At 39.1% G+C, this 20220-nt stretch overlaps 1 protein-coding gene across 3 annotated transcripts in view; it reads left to right on the forward strand.

Moving 5' to 3' along the window:
- Positions 1–20220, forward strand: part of LOC139940300 (uncharacterized) — a 77781-nt gene that overhangs the window by 10923 nt on the left and 46638 nt on the right. For all 3 annotated transcript variants that reach the window (XM_071936493.1, XM_071936494.1, XM_071936495.1), the window contains exons 2-7: positions 7477–7513; positions 11318–11484; positions 12560–12679; positions 14851–15019; positions 17365–17502; positions 18856–19031. In XM_071936493.1, coding sequence (XP_071792594.1) covers positions 7477–7513; positions 11318–11484; positions 12560–12679; positions 14851–15019; positions 17365–17502; positions 18856–19031 — 807 coding nt within the window. The remainder of the gene's footprint in view (positions 1–7476; positions 7514–11317; positions 11485–12559; positions 12680–14850; positions 15020–17364; positions 17503–18855; positions 19032–20220) is intronic.

Below are 20220 nucleotides of genomic sequence, written 5' to 3' on the forward strand. Positions count from 1 at the left end.
TATTGCCATGGTAACCGTAAGCGTTCACCGTTGCCAATGACAATACCGCGATGTTGTTGTTGTTTGGGGTTTGGTCTATCTGCAGTCAAGGCATCCGTGCGTGACGCAAGAGACTCTGTCTCTACTAGCATGTGATGGCCATTTTGCGGATTTCGGACTCGATAATGAAATCGTCCCACCACGCTTATTGTGCGTTGCAAGTGTAAATATAGCATGTATTAATTAAAATGTAATTAGTCGACCATTAATGCGTGTGTTAGGATAATTACCCTATATTATTTGGGTGCTGCACCACAATTTGCAACGGTCTGATTGGCCTTTAACCTTTTCATATTAAATGCATTGTCGACAAAAAAACACCATTTTGTCAAACGTGTGGACATACACAATACAATACTTCGAAGATTACATTGGTTTATATTATAACGGGTCATGACCCTTTGTTTCTTGTTTCACCAGTACCATCAGCTCATCTTTGTATCTACACAATTTTGGGGCACATCCTTTGGGTTTCAGTTTTCTATTGGCACTTTGCGTTCTTGTTGCACCGACTGAAAGGTCAATGGCCACCAACCTCCTAGTTTAACTTTCAAGGCTGCAAGAAGGAGCAACCCACTAGAATATAATGCCAAATTGTTGCAGGCGCTGCGTGTCCATTCAACCAACTCAAAATGCACAAATTGCCATGATTCATTACGAATCCTTGACTCTAACTGACCATTAATTTGTTTATTTCTGCGACTAATTACTTTGGATGGAGGTTCTTAAAGACAATGGACACTATTGGTAATTGTCAAAGACCAGTCTTCTCACTTGGTTTATCTCAACATTTGCATAAAATAACAGACCTGTGAAAATTTGAGCTCGATTGGACGTCGGGGTTGCGAGATAACTATGAAAGAAAAAACACCCTTGTCACACGAAGTTGTGTGCTTTCAGATGGTTGATTTCGAGACCACAAATTCTAAACTTGAGGTCTCGAAATCAAATTCGAGGAAAATTACTTCTTTCTCGAAAACTACGTCACTTCAGAGGGAGCCGTTTCTCACAATGTTTTATACTATCAACCTCTCCCCATTACTTGTTACCAAGTAAGGTTTTGTGCAAATAATTATTTTGAGTAACAATAGTGTCCACTGCCTTTAATATACAATTACTGGTTCGTTATGCTTCTACCAATAACTCTGTGTTAGTTTGCGGCCGTATCTTTTGTTTGAAATGCTGTCAGCAGAGACATTCGGTTAATTTTCGAAAGGGTTTTGTCGTTAAGTTGAGCAGAAATGACTGCTTGTGAGAAAATGTCTCTGCCGAAACCCGTGAAGAGTTACTGGTAATTTTGTTTTTCTATGCTAAGTTTAGAAAGGCTCTAGCAGGGAGCATGCTTGCAAACAAAATTGGGCCCTTGATCACTGCCCATTATAGATCCTGCACGGGTCCTGTTTTACAGAGACGCATAATGGGTTCCCTATGGAGGATCAAAAGTGGACAACGCAATTTTTTTATAGTAGAAAATGAGAATTTACTTTCAAGTAAAACCTTTTTTTCAAAATCTTCATTTTCTGGTGGCAGAAATTTGGAATTTACTTTTTGCCAGTGACTGGTGGTCGAATAGTAGACAACCCAAATTTCCAAATTAATACTACTAGTAAAAATTAGTTTGGATTTTACTTTTTGGACCAAACCAAATTTCAAAATTTCTACTAGCAAAATTTTGGTTTGGTCCAAAAAGTAAAATCCCAAATTCTGCTAGTAGAAGTTTGGAAATTTGGTTTGGTACAAAAACTAAAATCCCAAATTTTGCTTATAGAAATTTTGAAATATTTTGGTTTGGTCCAAAAAGTAAAATCCAAAATTCTACCAGTACAAATTTGAAAATTTTGGTTGCCTACTTTCCGACCGCCAGTCACTGGCAAAAAGTAAATTCCAAATTTCTGCTAGCAGTAAATGAACATTTTGAAAAAATTGTTTTACTTGAATGTAAATTCTCATTTTCTACTACCACAAAATTGGAAAATTGCGTTGTCCACTTTTGGTCCTCCATAGTTCCCCCATCTCACAACCCCACTCCACGTCTCACAATTCTCCCTCACTCCACTTGGCCACGCAGAAATGCCACTGTAATGCCAATTTCTCATAAAGATTGATACCCCCAGACCTGTCGCTAGATGTTTTGTTAATTCGATATACGGTGTTGAATGTGTGTTCAGCAACATACCAAGGTAGACCATGAGTCCAAGTTAAACAAATTAAAATGATGGATGACTTTTTCTGACCTGTGGCCGGCCGGCCCTGAGTACAAAAGTACACTCGCTTTTTGTGTATAGTATCTTTTGTTAGTTAGGCCCAAGTCTACAATTATTACTATAAATGGTCGTTATTTTCAGTTGTTGTATTTTGTATAATGCCAACAAAACTAGGGCACAAAGATAACTTCTGGAGCCTATACGGTCACAAAGGGTCACAGGATCGAGTCAGTCAGCACGCAATCCATTGCCGTTTTAAAGGCACAGGAACCTTTTCTTTTGGTAGTCGCTAAATAATTTTGGGCATAAAAACTTATTTGGTAAACGAGTAATGTAGAGCTGTATAATACATTGTGAGAAACAGCTCCCTCTGAAGTAAAGTTGTTTTTTTCTCACTCTGGTATTTTAATCGAATTCGAGACCTCAGCTGAGGTTTCGATATCAAGCATCTATAAGGTGCATAAGTTTTTTTCTTCCATCATTATCTCGCAACTTTGACGACCAAATTGAGATCAAATAATACACACTGGAGTTTTATGCAAATGTTGAGCTGGGCTTCGACAATCAAAGGTGTCCAGTGCCTTTAAGGCAATGTATCTCTCTATATGACAAACTACAATCTTTTCGTTTTTAAAATTCCTTATTTTTAAACCAAAAACAACACCCATTCAAAAACCCAAGCCGAGATGGTCAAACAAACTGGACCAAATAAACGCAACCACTGTTCAGCTTGAAGGGCGACCTCTATTGGTAGCCATTATGCATCACAAATACCAACAGAGGTCGCCCTTGTGACATCTGCGAGCTGTAAACATAAACATGCTGGGTGATATTTTAACTTCACGATCGAGGTAACTCTGTCCTAATTTACTCTTAGTTCAAAACATTGAAGTTAATCAGAAGATCATGTGAGTTAATGGAAAAGTTTCCGTATGGCGCCACCACTTTTTCATTCGAAATAAAATAATATAGTATCTAATTTACCTGATTGACATATCCCTTTTTGTAAAAATGAGTGAAAAAGTGGTGGCGCCATACGGAAAGTTTAGTGGATAACTTTCCGTGAGGCGCCACCACTTTTTCTCTAACTTTTACAAAAAGGGATAATATCAATCAGGTAGATAAGTCCCTATGTTCATTCATATCGAATGAAAACGTGGTGGCGCCATACAGAAACTTTTCCGTACTAGTACTTGTAGGTCGTAGCGTCATACGTTATCGAACCTCATATGTTTTCGGTCCCCAACTTTGATTCCCGTTTACCGCGAAGTTGTGCAATCTGCACCGATGACAGAAGCTATGCAGTTTACTCACGGTCTGTATTTTCATCAGGCTTAATCATGCTGAGAATAAAGTTTCCTGTCGTTGGTTATGCTCAAACATTTATAAAATGATTGATTTTTGGTACTAATCACTAGTGCATTATTATGCCAACATTCAAATGAGTCAAAGAAACATCATCCAACCTCGAAAGTTTAAAACAAAATTACTATCTGCTAGATAAGTTTCATTCTGCTTTAGTCACTAGATGGATCACGTGAGGTGGTTACTATTTGGGATTCTATGGTGTGCAAATGTGGGGAAAATATTAAAATATTTTAAGTGAAAATGACAACAATTTTTTGTTGTTGATTTACTGCATTACTGTAATAAATTCCGATAAGCGTAATAAATATTAAGTCTACATTAAAGAGAAAATATCACAGATTGGTTTCTTATATCCTGAAACCAAACATTACTGGTCTGAAATGGGGGAAAAAGGATTGTTATGAAGTGTGAGTGTATCAAGGGGGGTGGGGTGTTTTACTTTCATGCCTCATGATATCTCTGGATTCTAATATAGTAGCCATAATGCCTTAGGACAAAAATGTAATTAAATTTGTTAAGTAGTAATTGAATAATATTTTTGATTTATTTTGCACGCCATACTAGCTTCTGAATATTCAATAAAATACCAACCAATGAAAGGTGTGAAAACATATGACGTTGCTCCACCGTCGTGGTTGCATAAGCACTTTTAATGGCGGACTGTCTCTCGCAACGTAAAACCAAAACTTCAAAAATTTCAACACACCATGAAGTGAAATGGTTATTGTTAAAAAATTGGATAGATGATTTGGAAAAAAAAAATTTAGTTTTTGATTGTGAACAATTTTCCTGTTATCCTACTGAAAACACATGACACCAGGATAGTATGACCAATAATGTCAAAGTTTTGAAAAAGGAATACAGCACCTCAGTTACTGGGTCTACATTAGCCCCATCAATATAGTCAAGTGCCAATCAAAAGCTGGACTCGCTCCGCATCTTGGAGGGAGTTCAGCGTAGTGGCAAAATATTTCGACATCTGAACATGCTGAACACAACCCAACAGAAATGAATACAATAGGCCTACAGTACAATACTAAAACACTATTTTATTGTTATGTTCATAATTCCTCAGTTTCATGCCTGTACAGCACAATGGGCGGAAAAGTTTCTGTATGGCGCCACCACTTTTTCATTTGTTGAAATAATATAGTATCTTATTTAATAATAATAATATTTTGAGTTTATATCGCTTTTTCACTCTCGAATGGGTGTCTCAAAGGGCTTCAAACAATTACCCCTGGTCACTGGGCCTTAATTTACTCCTTAAACCATCTCAGCTCCCTAGGGAGTATACAGCCTCGTGCAACAAATGGGGTCCCACTACTTGCCGTCAACTCGCCACCAACTCACTTGCGCCGTCAACTCGCCATCAACTCATCCAATATACATTAAAAATCCGCAAAAGAAGCATAGAACTGTAAAGTATCGGCTCAAAGAGAATTCGCGTAAGTTTTAGGTCATATTTCGGGATAAAAATTGAGTTTTTTTCTCGTGAAAAAATTATCTCGAAGCAGCGAAACCGTCGCCGCCATCTTGCTTTTTATCATGGATTAGTCTTGGCGCAGATGTCAATGATTGGTACTTTTTTTTTATCAACATAAAGTCGTTTTTGTGAATGAAATTTTATCGAAAACCATAATCAAAATGTAGTTTAGCGTACAGACTTTACACTTCCGTGCCTCATTTATAAATTTTTCATATAAATTTAATGAGTTGACGGCGAGTTGACGGCAAGTCGGCGAGTTGAAGGCAAGTAGTAGGACCGAACAAATGCACTACTCGGCTAAATCAATCACAAGAACCATCTCTGCCCTCACAGGTCCCCATTTACCCCTGGGTGGAGAGAAGCAATAATAGTTGAGTGTCTTGCTCAGGGACACAAGTGTCACGACCGGGATTCGGACCCACACACTGCTGAACAGAATCAGCAGAGCCTCAATGAGATATCCTTTTTTATAAAAATTTGTGAAAAATTGGTGGCGCCATACCATACGGAAATTTATCCCAATGGGATCTTATGATCTTGCCATAGACGGAATTCACTTTACAAGAATGATATATTATTGTTTTGTTACTGTTATCATTTATGCATAAATACCTCAGACAGTTTTGCTATTCCTATTGGTGGAGAGCGTGTCAGGTGGGGGGGTTTAAACCTTTGATAATGACCAGTGTTTATAACTGGTTGTGAGCGGATACTCCGCGCTAGTCTTGGTGCAGGACGTTTCTTGTTACGGTGATGCGGACGCTGTCGGTGAGTTGAGTTGGCCGCGCTGTGTGTGAAAGGAAAACCAGAACGTGTTGCACCAAGACTATAGGCGCATGCACCCGAAAGATTCACGAAACTGTCGGGAAATAGGCGTCTCAGTCATAACAATGCAACACACGGACGTCGTACATACAGAGCTCAAACGGATACGGAAACGTATAAGCTTTACAGAGTTTCTTACTTTAAAAGGCATTGATGAATGGGAATTAAACAGAGTAGTGACTTGTTCTTTCACAGCCGTTTAAAACTTTGCAGTGTCGTTGCCGTGTGAAAAAGGCCCTCGCCTCCTCCGGCTCAACCTTTATCACACGGCAACGGCCCTGCCGGTTCTAAACGGCCGTGAAAGAACTCGTCGCTACCCCTTTATAACCTTATTTATAAGCTTCTTTCATGGTTATTGTTTTATAATTTTTTGGGTTATTGGTACCGGTATTAGTAAAATGTTTGGTTCTTTGGAAAGTCACCTCTTCAGTTATTCTGGATGAGGTGCAATAGTTTGTCTGATAATGTTCAACCTAGTAACTGGGGCGCTGAACTCCTTTTGTTGTTGTTGAAATTTCATTATATATCAGTCTGATCAATAATGACAAAATACAAATAAAAAGTAGTACAGCGCCCCAGTTACTGGGTCTAGATAATGTTTGGAACCTAATTCAGATTACAGATTAACAATGGAGGGGGGGGGGGGTGGGGTCTGGATAGTTGCAATCATTCCAATAACCTGTTTCACCTCTGATGTATGAATAGCCCTGCACTAATCAGGGCCCAATTTCATGGCTCTGCTTACCGTAAGCACAGAATCGGCGCTTACGGAAGCAGAGAATTCTGTGCTTACGGCAAGCGTGTTTCACGGGCTAGTGGCGAATTTTGGCTTCTGCGCGTGCGTACTCCAGTTAATTGGACATTCTACGCTTACAAGGCTAGCGCAGAAATTCGGCGCTTGCACGTAAGCGGGGAATCGTGAATTCGGCGGTAAGCAGAGCCATGAAAATGGGCCCAGATAATGGCAATAATCGTGCTCAAAATACCCGCCTTTCAGACAAACATTCCACCACTAACCAAACAGAAACCAAACTGCTCATTTAGCATAGCCAGTGCATACTTGTGGCGTGTCATGGTGTTTGATCAGCAGAGTGTGGGTTCGAATCTCGGTCGTGACACTTGCTACGTACAATTGAGGAGGTAGTGCTTTCTGCTCTACCAGCCAGGCTTCGGATTGATGATAGCCAAGCCTACATGTACATACATTACGTATGGACTGTAAAAGGGGTAACCCTGTTTCAGCCCCAGGAGTAGGTGGCAACAGCCTCTGGAAAAAAATAATTGTAGCCCACACCTTAAAGTGGCCTTCAGCCCTTGTGTGTCTGGCGACTTGCATAATTTATATAAAAAATAAAAAATTAAAATACGAGTAAACCTACATTTTGGACGTGTTCGCACACATCTTGTATTGTGAAATTCGCCATGTTGGAACCCTAAGATATGGGAACTTAGATTCTATTTTAAGCACTTGTGTGGAGTGCTGCATGTATTTCTAGTTTGCATTATTTACGATTGTTGAACTAAAATGCTCAAAATTCTCTTTCCATGCAGGTTGGCTTGCTGGGCTTGTTTGTGTGGGACACACAGGGTAAGTCAAACCTTTGTCTTGGATCATCTTAATTCTAAGGGACATGTCACCTGGGACAATTTGCAGGCAACCAGTTCTAGGCAAACTTCAAGGAAAGGCATTCACGTTTCAATACTCATATGGCTGTCTGGCTACACGTAGTTGTAAGACGATGTTGTAAGACGGTGGGTTTTGGTCCTCATATATTCCCTCACAAATTTTCATAAAAAAATGCAGCTCCGTACATCAAATAAAATTCCTTTGAAAAATTTCCAACCCAGAAATGGACCCTGATTTCCAGGATGCACTGTTCTATAGACCATGTGACCTCTGACGTCACTCGAGAACCATAACACAATTTGCGCGCATACCGCCGGGCAAAACCTTTGTGTTTTGGTAGCCAGCTAGAAAGTGTATGCAATCTTACCATGACTACCCGTCTTTTTGCCCGGCAAAACATGACGTATACAGTGTTTTGTCAACAGAGGGCGGTTCGAATGTAAACATAGGTCACATCGTCTATACTCATGTATGAACAAATCAGAGGCATATTACTCGGGTGGGATTCGAAACCCCCAACGTTTGCAATTCTAGAACAGTGTCATACCAGCTAGACAGAACTCGGGTAGGTGCTGAGTATACAGTGCTAACACACATTGGTCTATATGGGTAAAAAAACAAAATGAAATTTCTTTATACCCGATGCAAATTTAAGAGTCCCTGCCTGTAAGAATGTACCAAATTAGGGGGGGGTGTGATTCATGGGTTCGCAGATCTTCTTCCAAAAAATTAGAGTGATACACCATCATACCAAACGAATAAATCCAAAATTTTAGTTTGCTGACGCTTTCGGTTTTGGAGTTACCAGTTATCAAAGTTTGGGCCAAAAAGCCCTCAAGAAACGAATAGTACATTCTCTGTAAACACAAAAACATGCGCCAAGGTCATCCCAGAAAAAGTAAAACATTTTTTGAAACCTCCAGTTGGGCTTATAACAAAAGTATAAAAAAAAATTTGGGATCTCGTTGGCGCATCATGTTACGCGCACCTGAACCTTTGACGAACAGTGCCCTCGTGCCATTTTCAACGCCTCATAACTCAGCGCGCCTATAAGATCCCATAAATTGAACAAGTTCAAATGAAAGAGCTTGCATCCCTAAAACAAATTTAAGTGCAAAGTGAGTGGGATCTCGTTGGCGCAGAGAGATAATAGAGGTCAAAGTTCAAATTTTACCAATATATTGCGTTTTCGCACCTCCATAACTTCGCGCGCCAACAACAAAAATTGTTTTTATGGCAACTGGGTATTGGAACAGTTTTCATCTAATGACAAATGAAAACAGAATCTTGGGATCTCTGCAACTTGCATGTCAAAAGATTTTTTGAAAATTTTCTAAAGTATTGTCATTCCACACATTTTGGCCTAAATTGGCACAACATTCACTTTTTTCATCACTGTAAGTATCTGTGCCAACAAGATCCCATCAATGTTTTCTTGTATTTGGTTAAGGTGAGTGTTCCTAAACAGATTTCAATTGAAAAATAATTGGGATCATGTTGGCCCCGCCAATTTAACAAAGGTCAAAGGTCATATGAAACTAAACTACTGCCTATTTCGGGCGATTTTGCGTCGTCTAGAAATCCACGCGCCAATATGATCCCATTAAGTTGTCTGCGTTTTATGATTATATAGATTCTCAGCAACACATAAAAAGCAAAAACCAAATGGGATTTGAGTGGCGCTAACAAATATTACAGATCAAAAGTTCACAATACATGCCTATACTTATGCTTTGCTGTGGCAACCGAAAGTGAGAAATATCCCCCAATTTCAAAATGTTGGCAAACCATGAAGGGGATTGGTCTCCAAAACGAATTTTGGTCAAGAGATAGACTGGACTTGTTTTTACAAATGGTGTTAGTTTAATGTTGGTTGGTAACTGTTGCCAAGGTCAAAGGTTACAAAGAATATGGGTGTTTTTTATATTTTCTGTCAAGAGCCAACTTCAGAGCCTTTTCAAGATTTTATTTAATGAACAAGGGCTCTTTCCTTTATGTTGGGGAAAACCACTTATAATATCTAGGCACATGTGATTGTCCCAAATTAATTATAGAACCCTTGTTCATTTGATAAAATGATGACATGGCTCTGAAGTTGGCTCTCCACAGAAAATATTGGTGTTTTGTAATACATTTTCTGTCAAGAACCAACTTCGAAGCCCTGTCAACATTTTATCAAAAAAGGATGGGCTCTATAATTAATCTGGGACAACCATATGTGCCTAGATATTATAAGTGGCTGTCCCAAACTGAAATGATAGAGCCCTTGTTCTTTAAATAAAATCTTGAAAAGGCTCTGAAGTTGGCTCTTGACGGAAATATAAAAAACACCCATATTCTTTGTAACCTTTGACCTTGGCAACAGTTACCAACCAACATTAAACTAACACCATTTGTAAAAACAAGTCCAGTCTGTATCTTGACCAAAATTCATTTTGGAGACCTATCCCCTTCATGGTTTGCCAACATTTTGAAATTGGGGGATATTTCTCACTTTCAGTTGCCACAGCAATGCATAAGTACAATGTGTATAGGCATGTATTGTGAACTTTTGATCTGTAATATTTGTTAGCGCCACTCAAATCCCATTTGGTTTTTGCTTTTTATGTGTTGCTGAGAATCTATATAATCATAAAACACAGACAACTTAATGGGATCATATTGGCGCGTGGATTTCTAGACGACGCAAAATCGCCCGAAATGGCAGTAGTGTAGTTTCATATGACCTTTGACCTTTGTTATATTGGTGGGCCAACATGATCCCAATTATTTTTCAATTGAAATCTGTTAAGGAACACTCAACTTAACCAAATACAAGAAAACATTGATGGGATCTTATTGGCATAGATGCTTACAGTGATGAAAAAAGTGAATGTTGTGCCAATTTAGGCCAAAATGTGTGGAATGACAGTACTTTAGAAAATTTTCAAAAAATCTTTTGACATGCAAGTTGCAGAGATCCCAAGATTCTTTTTTCATTTGTCATTAGATGAAAACTGTTCCAATACCCAGTTGCCATAAAAACAATTTTTTGTTGTTGGCGCGCGAAGTTACGGAGGTGCAAAAACGCAATATATTGGTAAAATTTGAACTTTGACCTCTATTATCTCTCTGCGCCAACGAGATCCCACGCACTTTGCACTTAAATTTGTTTTAGGGATGCAAGCTCTTTCATTTGAACTTGTTTAATTCATGGGATCTTATAGGCGCGCTGAGTTATGAGGCGTTGAAAATGGCACGAGGGCACTGTTCGTCAAAGGTTCAGGTGCGCGTAACATGATGCGCCAACGAGATCCCAATTTTTTTTTTTTACTTTTGTTATGAGCCCAACTGGAGGTTTCAAAAAATGTTTTACTTTTGTTGGGATGACCTTGGCGCACATTTTTGTGTTTACAGGGAATGTACTATTCGGTTCTCGAGGGCTTTTTGGCCCAAACTTTGATAACTGGTAACTCCAAAACCGAAAGCGTCAGCAAACTAAAATTTTGGATTTATTCGTTTGGTATGATGATGTATCACTCTAATTTTTTAGAAGAAGATCTGAGAACCCATGAATCACCACTTGGTACACTCTTACAGGCAGGGGCTCTTAACATCTATTAAACTACTCAATTTATTATGTATTTCTTAGTTGTTTATACTAAGAATTACATTCATGTCTGCATACACAAAATAAATAATCTGCCGAGGTGCCTATTTTGCTGTGATTTGTCTCATCGCTTGACTGTCGTTTGAATAATTATTTTTTGTTTATGATCTCATCAGGGCAAAGCTGCACCACCAAGGCAGAATGTGAGCCCAACGTAGTGTGTGAGCTGGTAACGTGGTTCTGCAATGGGAGCACTTCCGTCGCAGCGACCGCAGCACCCACTGTGGATCCACTCACCCTGCCTTGCTGTCAGCACCTCGGCTCCTGTGGGGATGACGTCATTGTAAGTAGACTAAAGGCCGAGTCACACACTGCAGCGATAATGAAAACGATAACGAGGTATAAAGAGAACGCATTATATTTGTTGAAATTGCTCATGCAGAATACGCACAGAATACGCACAGGCTCATTCAACCAATAGAGTGCGTTCTCTTTGCGTCGTGATCGTTATCGTTTTCGTTATTGCTGCAGTGTGACTCGGCCAGAAAGCTGTATTCCCATTGGACTTTTTTGTGGTTAAAGTACTGCGACTTTTCTATAGAATGACAAAATTGAATCTGATTGGGACGCATGGTAAGCTGACCTGTCAACTTACCGAGATCGTGGAAGACTTCTGCACAGCTACAATAACTTAACTGGTGCTGTGTGAACATACCGCGACCGAACTGAAAAAGGCAATGCATACATCGCGGAATATTAGTCGAGGTGGGAACGCACGGTAGAATTACACCAAAGTCAGTTTGGGAACCACCTAAAAACAGGCAGAACCTAGGGCCATTTACATACATGTAACGCAAGTGGAAAACAATTCTGCTAGTATGGAAGCAGAAAACACCAATTTCATAAAGCTTTTATGCAGAAAATTCTTGGCTGAGCAAAAACTGACCGAGGTACCAGTCACAGCAATGGTAACTGTGGTGTGATCTGTCTGGTGACCTTTTTTTTCCTAAGCAAAATTTTGTTGTGCTAAGCAAGTTTGTGTGCTTACATGCTTTATGAAAATGGACCTAGCTTTAAGAAAATGATTTTAACTCAATAAAGGTGAGCTTTCATCAGTTACATAGCTTTGTCAGAATTTGTTTTGTGAAGCATCCTGTAAGCAGAGAATGATGACAGTAAGCACAAATGCCTCAGGAGCGGCACCATGAAATAGAGATCTTAAAAAACTGCTTAATGGGTGCCATATTTGTTCTGCTAATTGTAGCAAGTTTAGTATAGCAAGTTAATTAGGCAGCCAGTTTGCTCGTCATTGTGGATTTACATAAATACCTCATTCATTTGCTTCGACAGTTTTATCTGGATTGTTAGTTCTTGATAAAAATAATTAAAACATGTTTTTCTTTTCATATTTTGATCAGGTGGCTGGCTGGGTTGCAGTTCGTAACACCTCCGTGACGATTGACAATGTTGACTACTCCATAGAATGGCTCGACACCTTCATCACAGAGGGAAATGCTACTTTACCGGCAGTCATCAAGGTAACTTAAACCTGCTTGTGTTTCCCCCCCCTTCCCCCCAAGAAATAAACACATATTATTTTATTGAATGGAACAAAGAGAAACAAATGATTTTGGTTCTGACATTGTGTGTTTGTTTGCTTAGATGATCTTACCATCAAGGGAACTCGGCAAGCTCCCACAAAGGGATATAATCACCAAGCTGGCAATAACCAACTCTCTCATACAAATATTGGTTTAACGTCTATGATTATGAATTGCACAAATCAAGAAATTGTGATCCAGTAACCAAGATGTCAATACTTATTCTAATCATTGTGAAATCACTGGTTAGCTTGGTAGGATTCAAACCCACAACCTTGTGATCGCAAGTCCTGCATTCTAAACCACTGGACCATGGTAACCGGGTGAAACAACCCACGCGGTGTTTGGGTTTGCGTAGTGATATCTTTCCTTGCCTTCTACTAAGCTTGGGCGATATCGATTTATTTTATTCACGATATATCGCCGACAATATATCGCGATATTCGATATAATCGCGATTAATGAAATTTGACATCATCAGTCTTAAAACTCCAAGTGAAAGTTGTAGAAGAGACAGTCCTAGTATAAGAGAGGTGTTCTAATGACCTATTCTTCTGGTTTTACTCCAAATCTATGGGGTATCAGCTAGCAAATACATCGCGATATTTAATCGATATATCGATATATCGCAATTATCGCGATTATTGCGATATATCGCGATATATGGATATTTCGATTAAAACCAAATCCATCCGATATCGAAATCGTCTCCAAATTAATATCGCGATAATATCGTGATATCGCCCAAGCTTCTACCTCTAGGACCCCGGTTCAAATCATGCCAGGGGGCACTACAGAGATTGGGGGTTTTCCCATGGAAAATTTCCCAGGGGTTTTCCTCCCATACTACAACTACTACTTTCTTTCTTGTCTTCTCCCCATTGGGTTCTTGGATAGAACAGTGGTTCAGTTCGCTTTGCTGAGAGTCCTTGGCTTCACAATCAAAATAAATTAAACAAAATGCTTTTTTTGCCACGATGCTGTTTTTCTATAAATATTCTTCCAAAAAGTAGTTGGTTTTAAAAATAGTTTGGTATTCTAATGAACACTGAATCAAATTCCACCTCCAGAAAAAAAATAAAGTAAATGAATAAATAAATGAAATGAACGTAACGATTGACACTAAAAGTCCCTGTAGTTGTTGTTGTGGAGCGTTACACAGATCAATCATTGTCGTAGGGTGAAACTAAATCATAGTGGATTCGAAGGCTTTATGACGTGTTGGATTTCTAAATGCTCCAGAAACAATCCAAGGAATTCCAGACTAAGCTTGGGCGATATCACGATATTATCGAATATCGCGATATTAATTTGGAAACGATTTTGATATCGGATGGATTTGGTTTTAATCGAAATATCGATATATTGCGATATATCGCGATATATTGCGATATATCGCGATATCGATTAAATATTGCGATGTATTTGCTAGCTGAGACATCTTGCACCCCATTGGTTTGGAGTAAAACCAGAAAAATAGGTCATTAGAACACCTCTCTTATGCTATGACTGTCTCTTCTACAACTTTCACTTGGAGTTTGAAGACTGATGGATGTCAAATTTAATTAATCGCGATTATATCGAATATCGGCGATATATCGTGAATAAAATAAATCGATATCGCCCAAGCTTATTCCAGACACACATTTAATTTAAATTTTCAAAGCAATAATGAACCACAAGGCTAAACTGACTGGGTTGACTTTAAATAATTGGGGATTGAACAAAGAAAATTGACTAAAGGGGGATTTGAACCAACAACCTCTGGATTAACGTGCCAGCCCTCTACCAACTGAGGTACTTGTATATGGCCCATGTCGGCGGTCTCCCTATTTTTTCAGTACATTGTATCTTTGTTTGGGGGTGCCGGTCGGAAGCCGTACAACTGTTTGCTGTGTATCCAGGGATCACACCCAAGTTTAAGATTCATTGATTTTTGAGTTCAGCAAAAATACTTTTAACTGCTAATTTTGTTTAAAAACAATATTTCCAATAACACATTGGACTAAATAATACATCTCAGGGGTAAATGGGTACGCTATATAAAATCTGGTTACTAATATTATATCCACATATCTAACTATTAAAATTTGTTCTCTCCTTGATAGTCTGCTTATGTTGGATCTTGGAGCACCCTGAGGAAGGTGGCCATGGAATTTCCATCTCAGATGTTCGTTGCAGAGCCAACCAACAGCTGCACCGTGGACGGTGAACCCAAGTGGCCGGAGTGGTATCAAGTTACAATCAACGTGATGGCAGACCTCAACATGGACAGCAGTAGGTGTTTTTTATTTATTTAAAAAAATATTTGTTTTTGCAATTCACTGATGAAATTAATATTGATGTACGCGTTTAGAAGTGCATACGGCTTGCCTACAAATAGTCCACTTTCATAGCAACAAAGGGGTTATTCGATACGGTCTATACCCTTGTTTAGGGATGAATCAAACTTAAACAAGCGGTAACTCGGGGGCATTTTAAGAATCACCCGAGGAATTACAGGGTAAATACAACCTTGCATACGAACAATAGAGTCATGAATATCCGTCTGCACTTGGTCGTGGCACCGCTGTTCAGAGCTCTACATCGAGTGCCAAATAGTTTTGAGCATGCGCGAGTTTTTTAGAAAGTCCAACATAAATAAATTATTCACAGCAGTGACCCCATCGCTGTTTTGTGCATGTTTCTATGCATTTAACGATGAGTTTTGTTGGCGTTTGTGAGTAAAATTGAATTTCCCTGATATTAAAACAATGTTTGTTGTAGAGGAAAATTATTATTCTATCAAATTATTTCATTTATATAGCAGCAAACCCTCTAGATTAATTAAAATCAGTGGGATTCCACCAACGTTTTTCTGACGCGGCCCACATGTTTCACATACAAACTAAACAAACGCATACAATGCACAATGTTTATTACAGTTTGCACACGTCACAAAAAGCGACAATTGCCCAATGCTTGTGTACATTACTCTTGATAAAAATGCTTCACCAGAACGTCGTCATGTGTTACAAAAATAAACAGGGAATTGTTTTCAAAGGGTTTGCTCTCTCAATTTTGAGTGGAAAACATTAGTTGTTATATATTTCTTACGTGTGAGGTCTATTTCTCAACAAGAGAATTCACATTACGTAGATTTTGAAGGATCAATTCGACTCAAAATCCGACCATCGCAACTAACTTCATTGCATATTCATGTTTAGTTTTCCATCTTGGCTTTTAATTGGTCAAAAATCGCGATGACCCCAGATCGTTTTCAACGGTTGAAAGGCTATGTTTTGTTTACGATTTTGACTCAAGAGAGCGCTCGTCAACAACTTCGCACATGCACAAAACTAACTGTCAGCGAGTAAGCAGCGGTGGTGGATGGATGACTGCCGGATACAAAGAACAATCTAACAAAAGGCCAGATTTGCGTGTGGGGTTACGTCAGCAAGGGATTATCGGATTAGTCACAGGCTCCAATAAACGTTCTGCTGATCCATTAACAAATTATGATTATAAACGATAAGCCCAAATACTGTTGTTTATAAGTCTCGAATCGTTCTTGTCTACCAAAGTATTTTATAGTTCATTTTTTGAGTGATCAAAATCGGCCCATGAACCGCAAGTTTACCTATTAAAACGAACCATGTATTATTGCAGATCGTCGTGTTCATGATCATCGTGCGTCGTTGAAGATATGGTCCATACACCATCCGATTCCTCCAAACTGAATACACCACTAACGTACATGCATTACTTTGGATATTTTACTCTCTGGGTTCACAAGGCTGAAGACGGACGAAATAACTTAGCGTTTTTTTTTATGTTTATAAGTACTGATTATTATTTTTTTTTTACACAAATGGTCTACTTCTAAAAAAACGTTAAGATGTTTGATAATAAGGGGCCGCTCAAAATTACTCAAAATATATATTAGCATAAAACCTTACTTGGTAACGAGCAACAGAGAGCTGTTGATAGTATAAAACATTGTGAGAAACGACTCCCTCTGAAGTAATGTATTTTTTGAGAAAGAGGTAACTTCTCATGCAAATTATAGCTGGACACAGCAAAATTGTGCTTACATGCAAAAACCAAACCAGCCAAAAAAAACCTTGTAACATGTGCCATTTACATCTTGCATTGTGCTTAAACTGGCTAAGGAGATAGTTGTTTATGGCGTTGGACACTATTGGTAATTACTCAAAATAATTATCATCATTAAATCTTTCTTGATTCGAGTAATGGGGAGAGGTTGAGAGTATAAAACATTGTGAGAAACAGCTCCCTCTGAAGTGACGTAGTTCTCAAGGAAGAAGTAATTTTCCACGAATTTCATTTCGAGACCTCAAGTTTAGAATTTGATGTCTGGAAATCAAGCATCGGAAAGCTTACAACTTCGTGTGACAAGGGTGTTTTTTCTTTCTTTATTATCTCGCATCTTCGACGACCGATTGAGCTCAAATTTTCACAGGTTTGTTTTTTGATGCATATGTTGAGATACACAAACTGTAAAGACTAGTCTTTCACAATTACCAATAGTGTCCAGTGTCTTTAAACATACCATAAATTGCTAGTGAATATACTTGCGTGAGATTGTGTGACACATTTTTCTCTTTATTCTTTTTTTTCAGCATTGGTGATTGAAGATCGTCGAGAGAAACAATGTCTTTGTGACGTCCTGTACGACTGTGTAAATTCAACTTGTCAAGTCAAGAGCGACAATTTCACCAACAACGCTGCGGATTTGGGCCAGGTTGAGTCTGCCCTGGGTAGGTAGTGCAGTAAAGATTTACATGTATTTCACACACACAATAATTTGCCATTGCGCTTGCGCTCCTTCGCGCTCGCGCTCCACTGCGCTCCTTACATGTACAACAGTTTAACAAGAGCATGTCTAACAAATACATGTTATTGAAGGAGGGCAATTGCAAATTGCTCTCCTTAATTCAATTTCTTGATCAGGAAGGCCTGATTACATCTGGGCCCAATTTCATAACGCTGCTTAGCGGCTTATTTTGTGCTGACTGTGCATTTATTGTGCAACTTCTATTTCATAGCGCTGCTAACCGTAAGCACACGAAAAGGCATGCTAACCTTCCGGTGCTTACCGCACGAAAATAAATGACGTCACAATGCAAACCCACGGTAAACAGGCAATATGGCGGCCAAATTTTTTCTGCTAACTGCTAACTTGTGAAATACGCTAAGGCTTAAGCAAATTTTTCTGCTACAGTAAGCATGCAAATTTGGTTACTGTCAAGCAGCACTAAGAAATTGGGCCCTGCTGTTGGTTGACCATTCAGAATGGAAGATTCAAAATTGCTTGAAGTTTAAATGGTTAGTTTTGTGAGGACTGAGCGTGTCGTCACTTTACTCAAAGAAACTAAAACCTGTCTGAATGGGTTTTTTAAGAGTGACATCAGTTTCACCTAAAGATATTCCATCAAACCCAGTGGTTATATTTTTAGTGAAAATGACAGGAATAATAATACAAAGCAAAAATAAACATCGGTGATTGGGGGGGGGGGGCCTCACTTATTGACTTGACAGCTTTTCATGCAGAATTTTTCTCAGAAGGTTCTAGTATTAACTTTTGAATGAGTGAGCTCAATCTTGTTCACAGAGGGTGATCAGTGTTACTGTGTCATGTCTTTCTCAGCATGCCTTGCTAACTCAAAACCCCTAGAGTATGTGCTCAAGTAGGGCAGCACAGTGTATGTTGAGTTCTGGGCAGGACCCGCCCAGCGCCGCCCACTGTGGCTAAAGCGCTGGCCCCTTAGACTGTACTGTAGAGTGTGCACATTGGGTTCGTGCGATTAGCTTCCCCGGGTCGACCCGATCCGCCCCCTAATAGCTTTGACATCATTTCAGGGGCTCACCCGGGTCAGCCCAAAAGACCCTGCTTGTGAAACAGTTCACTTGGGGGCTCGCTCGAGGTGCATGATGTCACCACGGGCAAATGTGATCGTTCGATTAGCTCTTGTCACAGACTCACCCGAATGAGCACCTCGGGGTCGACACAGGTTAGCTAATCTAACGCACCATATATTTCAAACTGCTCATACTTGTCGACAAAATTTTTTTTTGCACATTGAATTTATTTCTCTTGGTTATCTTTTCAGCTGAAGATGTGGATTTGTTCTGTGTGGAGCCTTTGAATGCCACAAACTACACGGCATCCTCCTACTTTGCGGTTGGATTCGAACCAGGGAATGCTGGACTTGATACCTGGCAGTTTAACGCCAGTGTGGAGGCTGGTTGGGCCCCCGAACTGGACGACAATGACATGTGGATAAAGGTCTCACTATTCAATCTTCCAAATAATTTATGTATGGTTTAATATTTAGGGCTTTTGCTAACTCCTCCATCATGATATAAACTGCAATTTGTACGTTTTAAATATCTTCATGAAGCCTAGTTCATACTTCATTTGAATGCGAGTTCACAATAAATGATTCATAGCAGTTCAACTCTGCTCAACTCACTTGCGGATATCGCTGCAAAAGGAGAGTTGTGACGTCAAATTCACGTCAAATACGCTTCGCATTTGCATGAAGTATAAACCGGACTTGATTCTTTCCCATGGTTATTGGGTATGTTCCTTTATGGAATAAATCAAGAAATCAAATCAATTAATAAATGCACATCTTTATAAAAAAAAAACTTCCTTCAGAGCATACTGATTGAAACATTGAGTTTCTTATCCACTGTAAATCACAAAGAAGATAATCTGCCACAAGCCTTAGTGTCAAATCTATCTCACTGAATTTGTTTGATGACTTTATCTCGGCGAGCAAAGTTTCAAATCCTACTCACGCACATTGTTTTATCTAAATTGTGTGTCCACCATGCACAATTTCAAATCACTCTCATGTTACTGTACATGGTGTTAAATAGATTGTATCTACACCATGCCAAGTTTCAAACCCTACTCATGATCATTGGGATCAAAGTTTGTGTCATTGCCTGAACAAATTCCACCCTAACTACTGAAAAGACAAACTTGGGTTTCCATTGGACCAGTTTCAATAAGCTGCTAAAGCTTAATATGTAGCTAAGCAAAATTAAGCTTTGCTTACCAGAATAAGTTTACCAACCAATATACCATCATGATCAATCAATCAATCAATCAATGAACATTTATTTTTCATATCGACAATAGCAATTGCCCCATCTATGACCGGTATGCTGCTCATACTTGCTGGGCAGAAAATTAGTCAGTAATTTTAAATAGGCCCTGTTACAGTTTACTTTTCAAATTGTTATGCAATTTGTCTCCTCTGTTCAAATTCAAATTCGACCCGCAGTGTTTAACGCAGTTGATTGTTTAATACACAGCCAACACTAGGGGTCGAAATTCATAGAGGTGCTTAAGCAGAAAATATTGCTAAAGATTGTTCTGCTTTGCAGAAACGAGCAGGATACCAGTCCCGACTGTGACATAACAGTTTGGCTGGTAACCTTATTCTGGTAAGCACAATTTTGTT

This window comes from Asterias amurensis, chromosome 8, assembly GCF_032118995.1.
Source record: "Asterias amurensis chromosome 8, ASM3211899v1".
Lineage (NCBI taxonomy): Eukaryota > Metazoa > Echinodermata > Asteroidea > Forcipulatida > Asteriidae > Asterias > Asterias amurensis.